General features: G+C 34.2%; 1 protein-coding gene across 3 annotated transcripts in view; it reads right to left on the bottom strand.

Moving 5' to 3' along the window:
- Positions 1-15,313, bottom strand: part of PHF14 (PHD finger protein 14) — a 213,954-nt gene that overhangs the window by 25,798 nt on the left and 172,843 nt on the right. The window contains exon 18 of one of the 3 annotated variants that reach the window (XM_043588973.1): positions 10,128-10,349. The exons of the other annotated variants lie outside the window; for them this stretch is intronic. Coding sequence (XP_043444908.1) covers positions 10,338-10,349 — 12 coding nt within the window. The 3' untranslated portion in view covers positions 10,128-10,337. Of the gene's footprint in view, positions 1-10,127; positions 10,350-15,313 lie in introns of those variants that run through there. 3 annotated transcript variants of the gene reach the window in all.

Here is a 15,313-nt window from a genome sequence, read left to right as displayed (position 1 = left end):
AGGATAATAATTTGACTTTGAGAACTTAAAGTATTGTGCTATTAACATAAGAAGTACTTTTTTTTTTGCATTGTTTTTTGGTGGTTTTGTATAGTGAACATGTGACTAAAACAAAATCTTACTATTTTTCCCCCTATCAAACATAGTAAGATTTTCTTTAAGCTAGATTTGTGATAATGATAGGTTAAACTTGTCATACTATTTTTAATAAAATACAGCATCCTTACTTTAATATATGGAAGATACATTTTCAAGAAGGAAAATGCTGATGTTATCTTGGTTATAAGCTGGCTGCTGAAATGATTTAGATAGTTTTCTCTTCCATACAATATCAGTGTAAGGCCTTTCTTTTCAATGAGTTATAGTGGATAGTTCAAACCTATTTTATGTGTATCTCTTAGTTCAGAAAAATGGGAAAACATAAATATTTACTCTATATAGACAGAAAAGACACAAGATATAGATAAAAAATGATCCATTATAGAGCAGTGAATAATTACAATGTGTATCACTGTAAGAATGGAAAAGGGCATCAAGTATTTCCACCAGCTTTAAATTTGAGGATATCTAAAGTTACTGAGAAAATTTTAAATCTGTAATTTTGTGTGTTTGGGATATGTGTTTTTGGTTCACGAATCTACACTGATAATAAATTTAACATTGTTGTCTATAGCACACTTTGCCAAAAAGAGTAAAACTTTGGCTGTAATTGAAAAGCATCTCTAAAAAAACATGCCTAAAAAATCCTAATATAAAAATAAAAAATAATAATCAGTGGTGCTTGTTTTAAGTAAATTCTTCCTTTTACCTCTGATATTTAGATATTGAAAAGGTAGCTACATAAGTTTTTATGGACAAAAAAATTATCATAGTTGGATAATTTAAGGAAAATATGCTATTTTTTTTTCTTTCATGATGCAGTATTTTTTAAATTTTGGAAGACTACACGGTAAGGAGAAGGAAGTATCAATTAGGAACAGCAATATCACTAATAAAGCGATCAGTATAAAATTTATAGGTACTAGAAACAGTTTCAAACTACATTTAAAAATGAGACACAAAAATACCTGCTATCAGTCACATACTACATTGATGCAAAATGCTGTTAATTTCAAATAAAATCTGTACACAGATTAAACCTTTTTGTAGGAACCATATATCCAATTAAGCTCTTGATGATCAAGACTATTATATACCACAATGCAAGAAAAAATTTTAAATAAGTTATTTTATATCAAAATGGGAAAATATTTGTCTACATATGCCAAACAATAAGCCCAATTGGATAATCATGGAAATGATACAATATTTGGGAAGTATATAGACACTGTAAGAGATTTAGTCACAAATGTACACAATGGAACACTGAATATCAGTACTATATATGGCAAAGACCAATGGACTTGGAGACATAAAGTCTAAAGTCCTTAGCTGGGCCCTGCTGTTTATTATGGGTCTTTTTTTTTTAAATATTATTTTTGAGAGAGAGAGAGAGAGAGACAAGGGGGCAGATAGAGGATCAGAAGCTGGCTCTGTGCTGACAGCACAGAGCCTGACACTGGGCTTGAACTCAAGAACTACGAGATCATGATCTGAGCCCAAGTTGGATATTCAACTGACTGAGCCACTCCACCTGCCCCAATTACAGGTCTCTGACAATTCATTCACAAATCTTCTTGGAACTCCAGATTCTTAAATACAGAGATAACCTTGAGGGGGATGAGGTCTAAGAATATTTGACCAGTTGATCTGCAAAGTGAATTCTAGATTTAAATTCAAAGATTCCACCTATTCTAAATGAATAAGAAGTATATTATGAATAGAACTCCTCATGAAACTGGTATTTTCCTCAAATAACCTTGAGGAACCATTTCTTTCCCTGGGTAAATGCTTTATAATTCTAACCAACTAAATTTTTAAGGCAGACATTACTTATTTGGAGCACATTTATAGTATCTATTGACCTGCTACTAGCAATAATTCAGTATCATATGAAATGTAAGAATAATAGCTTAAATTAAAACTTGAGATGCTTCAAAAATATAGTATTCGTGTGATCCTTTGTTGAAAATATGAAATAGTACTATGCTGTAATTCTTTATTAATCCAGAAAAAAAGAGCCTATAACCAGATTTATATACGATACCATTGTTCTCAAAGAATCTTTTTGACAGTAACAATTATATAAAGAGCTACTGTAAGTTTTTTGGCATTCCATCCTTTGAGTTATGAAAAATCAAACATGAAACAAAATAGCTTGGCTTTGCTCACAAATCAGGATAAACAGAAGATTATCTGTTTATAAAGTATTAACTATATATCATCATGATTATTATTACTATAATTGTATTAGTACATTACATCATATCCTATGGAAAATTTTACTCAACTCCCATCAATTCTAGAAACACTTACTATACCTTTTGTATACATACTATAGCTTTTTGTATTAATAATTATCACGATGATGTGTATTACCATTTATAGAGGATTTAATGGGCCAAGAATTGTGCTATGCATGCTACATAGGCTATTCTCTGATCTTCAAAACAAGCTTATACAGTATTATCTTTAAGTTATCAAAGATGACATTGAAACTCAGAAGGGTTAAGGAATTTGCCCAGAGCATCACAACTACCAAATGGAGGAGGAGATATTCAAATCCAGGTATGACTGACCATAAACCTGATGTTCCTCAGGCATGTTTCACTTAATTTCAATCTTATAGAAATACACATATAAAGAAAGAGGTTACCCTACGGATAATAAACATAACACAAAACATACTGGCTTTTGACATTTACATGAAAAGACTGACCATACATCAAAGATGTTTCCCAGGAATTAAACATTTCTTAATGTCAGTAAGTAGTTGGGAACAATTTCAGATAAGGCCAAACTTTGCAACCTACTGCCATTCTATTGGCATGAAGCCAATCATTAAATCATAAAGGATAGAAATTTCAATCCTAAAACTCTTTCAAATCCTATCATTTGAAGCTTTTTGCCTGAACTTCTAGTTTCTTTAAACATTTCTATGTAAGATATTCTGCAGTTTATCATATGGTGAGAAAAAAATTTATAAATGTATAGCTCATCACTGCTGAACAATGAGAACATGAAAGCTTTAAAGAAATGTTATACAAAATTTGGATTGTAAGTAAAATGTTACTTCCACCTAGCTTATATTTGCTTCATCTGTATTCATATGCCTAGACATGTAACAAAAAAATACTGACCTATGTATCAGTCCAAATGTGCTAGAACAGCAAGCATGTTCTAGTCTACACAAAATGTGGATTTAGTGACTTCTGAACAATTTGGCTTTAACAGCAAAATTTAATAGTAAAGAATAAGATAGGGTACATCATATATAATAAGGACAAGAAAGGCAAGTTTTGAGTGTTGAGTGTATATATACATAGAGAGTGTGTGTACAAAGGGTCTTGGAAAAGGCTCTGCAAGGGCTCAGTGTGTAGGGATATGTGTAGAATGTGTCAGAATGTCTGTAAGAATGTATATAGGGGTATAAAAAGGTTGGTGTACAGAGACCAATCACATATAAAAAAATGTGTGTAGGGACATACACAGGGATTTGTGTAGAATAATATGTAGAAATGGGTAAAGACTTGTGGCTCTGCAAATAACTGGCATCAGAAGCCAGCTCATCCCCACACTCAGGAATCCAGAAGTCAATGCCTTATTATATGAACTTGATTATAATGATGTCTTAGTACATTATTTGTAAGAGTACATCATATCCTATGGAAAATTTTACTTAACTCTCATCAATTCTAAGAACATTTACTATATTTTGTATTCCTACTATAACCTTTGGTACCTTAAAAGATACACCAAAAGTTACTATTCAACTTTTTCATTTTTTGTGATTTATTTTTCATTTCTTTCAGAAACAAAGCTAAATGCTTGGTATACTCCATACATTTGCCTTTTAATATTTTAAATCACTTATACTTTAGGGTTAATGTAAAATACATTCTTCATTTAAACATAATACAACTTTGTAAAATGCTTTATTTCAAATTAAAGGCTGATGATTTCTGTTTGTCTACTTTCCTCTCAATATGAAGTTCATAAGAATGGACAATTAGTTAACTTGATCATGCTTTTACCTAGGTCAATACATAAAGCTACTCAAATAGAGAACAGAGTTTCTAAAATGAATCTTCCTATATGCAAATGCTACTAAGTCGTGTTAATACCCTCCACAAATGTTAGAAGAACCAAGTATACATTGAAATAAATGATTCTGAAGGTTAAATATAGATAAATGTCTTATTTGTAATAACAGAAACTATACAAATTAAATGTTTTCTCTTAATAGGTCACTTGGAAATAAATCTGTAAATTTTTAAATTAGTTCTGTGCTAGGCATAATTTTTGCTTAAAATTACTTTGAAACCAACTTATTTTTATTGTTAATTTCAGTGGGACTGGAATAACATATCTAAAAAGCAGTCTGCTTATAAAACAAAATGTTCTTACATAAATGTTGTAAATATGAAAATAGTTGTTGTTTGTTTTTTGTTTTTTTTTTTTTGCAGGCAGTTCTAGTCCCTGAGATTTCTGTGGTGAGAATATCTCCAAAGTCTTTGTTTTAATAGATTGTAAGAACTCATACAGGGAAAAAATAAAATATTTGCACTAAAAAGAACATCCTTCTAGAGCTATAAAAATTAGAAAAATATAACAACCATATGTTTCCATTTGGTTACATTATCTGGGTTTCAAAATCACCTGTTATAAAGGCTCCAAATTCACTTAAAAATTTGGAATGCTATTTTTAAAAATAAATTTGTATATTGTTGAAGTCAAGGAGTTTTAAAATTTAGTGACTTTGAACCAAATAAGAATGGAGGTAAATAAATAAAAAAGAAGTATGTCTTTAAGCCATACACAATAACAATAAAAAATATACAATTCTCAGTGTGCTTGTCTCCTAGAATCTGTTTTTCTGAAAATAATTATTTGAAATATAGACATGAGGTAAGTTTTAGAAATTAAAATATTAGTATAAAATATATATGATTTATATGGTAAAACGTTTGTCATTGTTGTACTTCATTCTGCCAAGTATTTGCTTGCTTGGCTCCATGAAACAATAGTATCATATACCTTGGACTTTATTTTTATTTTTTAATTTTTTCATATACCTGGGACTTTTAAAGGAGAGTAATAGGTCTTTAGTCTTTCAATTTACATGCCTGTTTCCCAATGAGATAGAATTACTCAGAGGAAGAATTCTATTTGGCTCCCATTTTTAAGTAATTATTAGACAAAATGTCTTACTCGTTTTTGAATCTTCATAGTATAGTAGTGGCCAGGGTAAAGGCATTAATGTGTGTGAATAAGTAGACTCATAAATCAAACCCTAGAATTATAGAAGACAAAAATACGCATACAAACCAGAAGGGCCATAGTAAAACAAAGGTCAGATCATTTGAAAGACTTCAAATAGTAATACACAAAAAATGTTACAAAGGAATCCTACTGAAACTTAGATTTATTAAGACTTATGTTTCACTCTCTACATAGATATTTACAATTCTGTCTCCAACAATCACAAAGTGATCTAGTACTTTATGGATATTTATGGATTATGATCTCAAAATATGTTTCAAATAAAACTGATTATAATGACTGATGTCACAAATAGATCTATTTACTTCTTAATTTAGCAACATACACCGTGTGCAGGTCACAAAACTGACCTTATGAAAAAATAATTTTTTTAAATATTTATTTATTTTGAAAGAGAGAGAGAGAGAGAGAGAGAGAGAGAGAGAAAGAGAAAGACTGCGCAGGGAAGGGCAGAGACAGAGAATCCCAAGCAAGCTCCTATGCTGTCAGCACAGAGCCCCATGCTAGGCTCTGTCTCATTAACTGTGACATCATGACCTAAGCTGAGATCCGTAGTCTGACACTTAGGGGTGCCTGGGTGGCTCAGCTGGTTAAGTGTCAGATTCTGGATTTCGGCTCAGGTCATGATCTTGCCCCACGTCTGTCCAGCTCCATGCTGAGCCATGGAACCTGCTTGGGATTCTGTCTTTCTCCCTCTCTCTACGCCTCCCCTCTTGCTTGCTCTCAAAATAAGTAAGTAAACATTAAAAAAAAAAAAAACTTTATTAAAAAAAAAGGTTTGACACTTAACCAACTGGAACACTCAGCTACCCCTTAATGCTTATTATGGAATATTAAGGAAAAGAGCAATGTAAAAGTTGTTTATGCTAGTGTTTCTCAACCCTTTGTTATTAGCATCCCCCAAAGAGTTTTCTTAGAAATTTTTTTCATAAGCAGGGGCGCCTGGGTGGCTCAGTCGGTTAAGTATCTGACTTCGGCTCAGGTCAAGATCTCATGGTCTGCGAGTTTGAGCCCCATGTTGGGCTCTGTGCTGTCAGTTCAGAGCCTAGAGCCTGCATCAGATTCTGTGTCTCCCTCTCTTTCTGCCCCTCCCCCCTCTTTGTCCCTCCCCTACTCACGCTATGTCTGTCTCTCAAAAAATGAATAAATGTTAAAAAAAATTTTTTTAAGAAATTTTTTTCATAAGTGCCTCCCATGAAATTTTAATGCCACAGATATATTGTATATCTGTGTACGTGCTGTTTGTATAGCTGTACTTTATATAATAAAAAGGAGTTAAGCTTTATGCTTAAAAAGAGCTTAACTCTTTAAGGTTATGAATGACTAAATATAAATTTTTATAATTTTATAATTTAACAAATTTAAAATTAAAAGCTATTAATATGTAACTTAACTGTGTAACTACAATTGCTGAGTAATCTTAATTTATATAAATTGGGTCAAAATAATCCAATTAAAAAATGGGCAGAGGACCTGATTAGACATTTTTCCGAAGAAGACTTAACAGATGACCAACAGATTCATGAAAGATTCTCAACATCACTGATCATTAGAGAAATGCAAATCAAAATAAAAATGAGATATCACCTTATACCTGTCAGAATGGTTGAAATCAAAAAGACAAGTGTTGACAAAGATAAGGAGAAAATTGAACCCTAGTGTGCTGTTGGTATGAATGTAAATTGGTATAGTCACTGTGGAAAACAGTTTGGAAGTTCCTCAAAAAACTAAAACCAGAATTTTTAAATTTACCCAAAGAAAATAAAAACACTAATAAACTATGTTTACTGCAGCATTATTTACAATAGCCAAGATATGGAAGCAACTTAGGTGTCCATCCACAGATGAATGGATATGGAAGATGTGATATGCACACATACCCAAAATGGAATTTTACTAGCAATAAAAGAGGAGATCTTGCCATTTGCAGCAACAGGGATAGAGCAGAGAGTACAATGCTAAGTGAAATAAGTCAGACCTAGAAAGACAAATACCATATAATTTCACTCATGTGGAATCTAAAAAACACAAATGAATAAACAAGAAGCAGAACCAGACCTATAAATACTGAAAAAAACTGATGGTTGCCAGAGGGGAGGGGAATTGGAGGATGAGCAAAATGGGCAAAAGGGAGTGAGAGATACAGGCTTCCTCTGTAATGTATAAATTACAGGAATAAAAGGCACAGCATAAGGAATACTGTCAATGATACTGTTATAGAATTGTGTGGTGCCAGAGGCAGCTACACCTGTGGTGAGCAAAATGTAAACTATACTGTTGTCCAATCATGATGTACACCTGAAACTAATGTACCACTGTGTGTCTACTATACTTAAATCATAAAATAACATTACAAAATTTAAAAATTATAATGTCAAGTTACATGTAACATAAATATGTAAGAATAACAGTGCAAAACTTAAATCATTCAAACTATTACATTTCTAGTAAAAGTAACTGAAAAATTAAGTAGTGTCTTAAAAGTCTTAAAAGTCTTAAAATTTTAGTGAACTTTAGGTTTTGCTTGGTAAGAGAAAATAGCTGCTAAATAGTCATTCATATATTGTCAGTATTTTCTAATTTCAGGAACTGAAATAATTAATGATGGATTAAATAATGTTTATAATAGTAAATAACAAATCTTTTTATTCTTAAAGCCTAAGTTATAAACAGCATCCACAAGATGGCCAATAACAGCCAGCAGGCAAATGTGAAATAACTTCAAGATAAAGCAATTGATGAAATGTCATATGATCACAACCATTTGTTTGTCACTGTTTTATAGCACTGATCATTATACATTTTTGTGTATTCTTCATGATCTCAATGATAGTATTTCTTGTGCGATACCCAAGAAAACCTGAGACAAATTAAATACTAAAAATAAGATTTTATCAGAAAAGGTTCAGCGATAGAGGTCACAAACCCTCTTTGGTTTTTATTCCTGTGAGAACCAATTTTTGTCCCCTTGGAGCAACTCTGCCCTCAGAATGCATGGCATATGTTACGTTATGTTAAGATCTTTAAAAATACACATAGAAAAAAATAACAATCCTAGCAATGGCTATTCCCTAACTGGTTTCTATTTTCATATTTATATATTATTCTGTAATAAGCATGTACCTCTTTGTAATTTTCAAAAGAGTAATTAAATAATTACGGCCATGTTTACTATGGGCATAATTAGATTAACCACAATCTTTTTTGTCTTAATACCTCACAAAATAGCTAGACAAGTTGCACTGGAGAAATTACAGGGGCGCCTGAGTAGCTTAGTTAGTTGAGCTTACAATGTCAGCTAAGGTCCTGATCTCATGGTTCCGTGGGATCCAGCCCTGCGCTGGACTCTGTGTTGTTAGCACAGAACCTGCTTGGGATTTTCTGTCTGCCTCTCTCTGCCCATTCACTGTGTGCTGCTACTCACAATCTCTTTCTCTCAAAATAAACATTAAAAAAAAATTACAGAATATGAGAATACGGTCTCATATATGTAAATTATGTTTATATATGTTTATTGATATTTTTAGCTGAGATATCCAAAACATTTCCAATGGACTAAGTTGATACACAGGGTTAAGGATGGCAAATGCCCTTCTCAGTTTCAACATTTTCTAGGATCCTATAATAATAGCGTATGGCCAAAAATATGCCCATCCTCCACTGTCCTTTTTTTTTTTTTTTAAAGACAAGAAAGCTGTAACTGATGTGGGGAACAAAGGCAGAGAAATGTAGATAAAATTAAATTTTGATATAACGCGCAGCCCACTGACAAATACTTGAGGCCGGCAGAGTGTAACACTCCTCCAGGAACTTGCAACTGTCTTAATGTTAATGCTTTATTAGAGGCAAAAACAACTTTAGCGTGACAGTAGCTGGGCCTCCAAGGTTCTGTGAGTCTTCTTTAGCATATGAAAGTCCTTTCGGAAATGTCCCTTACCTTCACCTCCCCCAACACCCAAGTATATAATCAGTCACTCCTCACAATCCCAGGGCAGCTCTTTCTGCCCACTGGTTCTGTCCTGGTGCTTTAATAAAACCACCTTTTCACACGGAAGACATCTCAATTCTTTCTTGGCTGTGGGCTCTGAACCTCAACACTTCAAACCACATCAATAACTATGTAAAGGATTTAAATATAAAAAAGGAAAATGTAATCCATTTTTTATTCATGAACGCTGATGAAATTTCTGAAAATTTGGTTTCATTCAGAGTATAGAATACTTTACTATGGTAGTTATGTTATTTGTGGGTCAAAAAGGATAAATACACTCCAATAGATAAAAACAGCCCACAAAGGCAAAAAGCCTACTGATTTTTTCAGCCCAAATAAAACTGAAGAGTTCTAACTCCTTTCCCCTTGCATCTTGAAAAAGACTGAATTAAATGCTAACAGACACAACTATTCAGCAGCAGCACTGCCAACGTGGCATGATTTGGCACGGTGGAAGTCAGAGCAGCTGCTAACTGCACCCAGCCTCGCCAACCTTAATACATATGTGATGAAAAATGAAGGACTTTAAAATACAAGAAATGCAAATAGAACTGATTTTACAAAGACAGGACAAGAATTTAGGTCTGAAATGAGATGATGAAAAATTTAAACTGTTGTCAACAATGCTAACCTATGTGAAGCAAAGCTTACCAATTATTTCTGCCATTCCCCTCCCACCTCTGTTTTTTAATTCCAGTTGACTTTAATAAGACAAGTCTGAATGTATCATAAGTTAATTCTTTATCAGTTTTCATATATCATCCTTTACCTTGGTCGGCCAGCTAAAAATTATGCAAGCTATAAATTAGCTTTAAACAAGCTCTGAATCAGGTTTGAACTGGTTTTCGAATTAAAGAGCCTTCAGTATATTACAAGGTGCTGTCATTTTATTACCTCAATCAATTCTGTGTGGCCTGAGGTGGAAGGAAATGAATGCTGTCTTCATTTGCAATGGGTTTATCTCTTACAGCAGGCTCTGGAAACACAACCACAGCAATGAATTGAAAGCTAAAGTTACATTTGACATTAGCAATGCAGGAAACTGCTCCTTAACAAAGTTGGAGTTGCAATGGGAAAAAAAAAGCCATTTCTTTACCATGAAAAGTACACAAAAAAATTAACCCTTGCTTAAAATTAAATTTTTAAGGAGTATTTTAAAAATTATAGTTCTATTAAAATAATTTTAGATGATCCTCAAATGAAAAAAGTGAAAACAATGGATGTGTTCTCAGTGTTTTGTAGGTAATAGACATAAAATATATATACACTTTTTCTTTTTTTTCTTTTTTTAAGGCAGGGAGAGTGGTAGGAGAGGCAGAGAGAATCCGAAGCAGAATCCATGCTCAACACAGAGCTGGAAAGGGGGCTTGATCCCATGATCATGAGATCATGACCCCAGCTGAAGTCAAGAGTCAATGCTCAACCAACTGACCCACCCAGGCGCCCTTTCATCTTTATCTTATTAAAACCATTTCATTTCTTTTTCTTGTGAACATTCAACTGAATGGAAAAGTGAATTAGATACTGGTCAGGCTCATCGACACTATAACCAAACTCTAAAACACAGATAAAATAGCCCCACACCAAAGCTCCAATGAGTAAGTATTATTTATTATGGTCTCCATTTTAAAATGAAGAAATGAGGCAGAGATTAAGTCATTCACCGAAGTTTACCCAGTTACCTAGATTGTATGATTTTGAGTGTATTCCTGAAGGAGACTATTTGACTAAGATTATAGGAACCCAGAGAACACTGAAGAGACTACTTTCTCAGGAAATATTGTACCAGAAGAAGTAATGAGGAGCACTGATGACAGAAGGAATAAAACCAAGTTTATAGGCCTTAGGAGGGTATGTCAAGTAAAGAAAGAGGTGGGTTCCAGTGCCTGCAAAGATAAAAGGATATTATGTGTAAGTATGCTTAGAACACACATATATATGCAAGAAGACTTTTATTCTTTTGACAAAGTTTATTTAAAAAAGAGACTTATGGGGCGCCTGGGTGGCTCAGTCAGTTAAGCATCTGCCTTTGGCTCAGGGCATGATCTCACAGTTTGTGGGTTCGAGCCCTGCATCAGGCTCTCTGCTGTCAGCACAGAGCTTGCTTTGGATCCTCTGTCTCCCTCTGTCTCTGCCATATATGTAAGGGTCTATTTCTGGACTGTCGATTGTGTTGCACTGATCTATATGTCTGCTCTTTTGCTAATATTACATTGTCTTTTTTAAAAAAAAATATACCACATTATCTTGATTACTGTTTCTTTAGAATAAGTCTTGAAGTCACAGAGTTTCAGTACTTCAGCTATGCTCTTCTCATATATGTTGTATGATTCCAACTATATGACATGTGGAACAGGCAAAACTATGGAAACAGGAAAAAGATCTGTGGTTGCCAGAGGTTTGAGGGAAGGGATGGAGGGGTAAATAGGTGGAGCACAAGAGATTGTTTTGGACAGTCTATTCTGAATGATCCTGTACAGGTGGATATATGTTATCATAAATTTTTCAAAACCTATGAAATATACAATACAGTGAATCCTAATATAAATTGTGGACTTCAAATAGTGCCTCATTAATTGTAACAAAATGTACCGCAGTAATGCAAGATGTTAATACGAGAACAAGAATGAGGGGGCATATGGAAACTCTCTATACTTGCCACTCAGTTCCTGTAAGCTTAAAACTGCCCCCGCTCAAATTTTTATTAAAAAAGTTTTTTTTTAAACATTAGTTAACTATTACTACACTTTTCAAACTTTTATGCAGTTACCCCCATAGAAACTATACACACATTTTTTTTCTCCATGGATTCCCCTATGTTGCTTCAAATACCAGAAAGGCCTTTTAAGTATGGTAGCATATAGCAGCATTATACTTCTTTGGTTTGGTTTTTCTTTTTTTTTAATTTATTTATTTAGAGAGAGAGAGAGAAAGTGTGAATGGGGGTGGGGAAGAAAGAAAGGAAGAGAGAGAATCCCAAGCAAGCTCCATGCTGCCAGCAAAGGGCCTGTGAACTCATGAAACCACAAGATCATGACCTGAGACAAAACCAAGAGTTGGACACTTTACCGACTGAGCCACCCAGGTGCCATCTTTTTTTTAAAAGTTTATTTATTTTGAGAGAGGGAGGGAGGGAGGGAGGGTGAAAGAAAGAGAAAGAACAAGTTGGGGGGGGGGCAGAGAGAGGGAGAATCCCAACCAGGCTCTGCACTGTCAGCACAGAGTCTGATGCAGGGGGCTTGAACTCATGAACCATGAGATCATGACCTGAGCCAAAATCAAGAGTCAGATGCTTAACCAACCGAGCCACCTAGGAGCCCCCAACTTCCCTGGCATCTTAAAGGTAGGTTTAACTATGTAATTTATGAAATGTAAGCTGGAGTGATATGTGTGTAAGTTTCCAAACATAATTTTAAAAAGCCATTCTGCAATTTGCCATATTTCCTGCTACAGTACCAGGGACTACCTATGTTGAAATAAAACTGCCTTCAGCTTCGGTCCCCAAGTTACTAGGATGTGCAGCATCACTCTGCCAATCTGTATTGATATGTTATTTTGCATGAGAATTCAACTTGTGTTAATCCAGTAAAATTTTGAGATTTTGGGGTTTGTGTTGCATAACTTAGCCTATCCTCACTTACATTCCTATCAAATGCTACCTAGTTTTCATAATTACATTCAAATGATGTATTATCCACCCAAAGGGCCAGATTCATGCCTTATTATCTTAGTATATGTCAAGTACCTAGTGCAGTATGTGGCATACCTTTGAATACAATACAGATTTCATTCAATAACATAAGGTTACTCTTGCAGACATATTGGTAGGGCTATGATGAGAAAGAAAATACCTTTATAAATAAGACTGTTTCTTCTCAATTTATGTACAAAAAATATGAAATATAGCTATTTTTTAAGATTAATTTTACCCTCTTAGACAATGCCAGTGTTCTTCGTTCTGGAGAAGACAATTTCTTTTTAATTTAAAACTGTATCTCTACTTCAAAGAAATTTACTATAATCAACAGGTACTTGTAGATATTAGCAGAAATGCTGAGTGAACTAGACAGGGACAGAAACTATTCTGAGAAAAGATATTATTTTAAAGTTGCTGAACAGATATTTTCTTATGTCTTTTACTCTTGGTCTTTTATACATATTTGGGTCATGGCTGGCAGAAATTTACATTTTCAGACAGCGTTTGTTGTTTCAACAAATAGCCTTGAGCATGTAAGGCAAAAAAATAGAATCTGAACTATTTCCATTGTCATTCAACAAAATAAAAGTTTAGAAAGTAATTTTAGTAACAACTAATAGGAAATAAGCTAGCAGTGAAGGACCACTAGAAACAATTTTAAATCTATCTTAGAAAAAATTATGTGTAACATTGAAACTCCCAGTCTTCAAGAAAGTATGAAAGAAATATTCTGTTCCATTCGCATTTGTAATCTAGCTCATAAAAAGAACCTCCACATAAAAAGATGAATAAGAATGCAAAGAAACCTCTACTGAATGCCAAATGAATAGTCTAGCAAAGAAATGAAAAAGAAATCAGTCTGGTCCTAAAGACTGTAGAGAAACTAGGACTTAAGCTGAAAGAGAGCTATCTGTAGTATTAGTGTGGAGGCAGATTACAGATAGCCTTGGAAGTCACGGGTAAACCCTGATGTCTGCCCTACAGTATGGACAATGGAGAACTCCTTCCTTGAGTTTTTTTATCCTGAAAGGGCAAGTGAAAAATAATCTTTCAAAAAGACTGATTTGGAAAAAGTGTGTATAATGGCTTACTGAATATAGAAAACCAGATTTTGAAGGGAAGGATGATTTTTGGAAGAACAAAAACAAACATTTTTTTTCTTCTGAGACAGGAAATAAGAGACTGAGGTAGAGAGTAATGAAAATTGAATTAGGAAAAGTATGAAAGACTATTTCTCAAGTTGAGAGGGGAGAAGATGTGGATACAGGCCCTTTTCCTCAGTGAAGTTAAGAGATAGAGTCCTCTTGAAAAAATGAGGATGCTGGGAATGAAACAGACTTGAGATATGTGGCAAAGATTTGAAATAGCTGCCACAAGAAATCTGATAAGGAGCTCACAAAAGACAGCAATGAGATGTGGTTTAATGTAGGAGGCATAAATTTGTAGTGAATCTAGATTCCCAAGTTCTTCCAGTTATTTCTGGCCAGAACAAAAAGACAGTTAAGATGAAACAATACAATGGATCCAGAGGGGCTCCTGGGTGCCTCAGTCAAATATCTTACTTCGGCTCAGGTCATGATCTCACAGTTCAGGGGTTTGAGCTCTGTACTGGGCTCTGCACTGACACTGCGGATCCTGCTAAGCATTTTCTCTCCCTCTCTCTCTGTCCCTCTCCTGGCTCACTCACTCTCTCTCTCTTTCAAAATAAATAAATAAACTTAAAACCAAAACAAAACAGAACAATGGATTCAGAGAGAGCTGGGGAATTATAATAGAGGGCTCTAATGTTTTTTCTAAAGTATACATTAAATGCCAAAAAACAGGTTTAATTTTTTTTTTAATCTATACATATTTTTATTTTTGAGAGAGTGTAAGCTGGGGAGGGAGAGAGAGGAGGGACAGAGGATCTGAAGCGGGCTCTGCACTGACAGCAGCGAGCCCGATGTGGGGCTTTAACTCATAAACTGTGAGATCATGACCTGAGCTGAAGTCAGATGCTCAACCAACTGAACCACCCACGTGCCCCCCAAAAATTGTTTTAAAAAGAGAGGGATAAAATCAAAAGGAAGAGGAGGGCCTAGGGACCTTGAAGAGCTGAGGAACTGGTAGAGAGTATGTGAAGAAGTGACAAAAACTAAAAAAAAAAAACACAAAAAAAACCCTTGATTTGAGTCATGGTGACAGGGTATTTGACATACTTACATTAAAGGATTCAAGGCTTGGGTGAAATCTGCTCTCTCTGT

The sequence above is a fragment of the Prionailurus bengalensis genome, chromosome A2, assembly GCF_016509475.1.
Source record: "Prionailurus bengalensis isolate Pbe53 chromosome A2, Fcat_Pben_1.1_paternal_pri, whole genome shotgun sequence".
Taxonomy (NCBI): Eukaryota; Metazoa; Chordata; class Mammalia; order Carnivora; family Felidae; genus Prionailurus; species Prionailurus bengalensis.
This window is presented reverse-complemented; position numbering and strand designations above follow the sequence as displayed.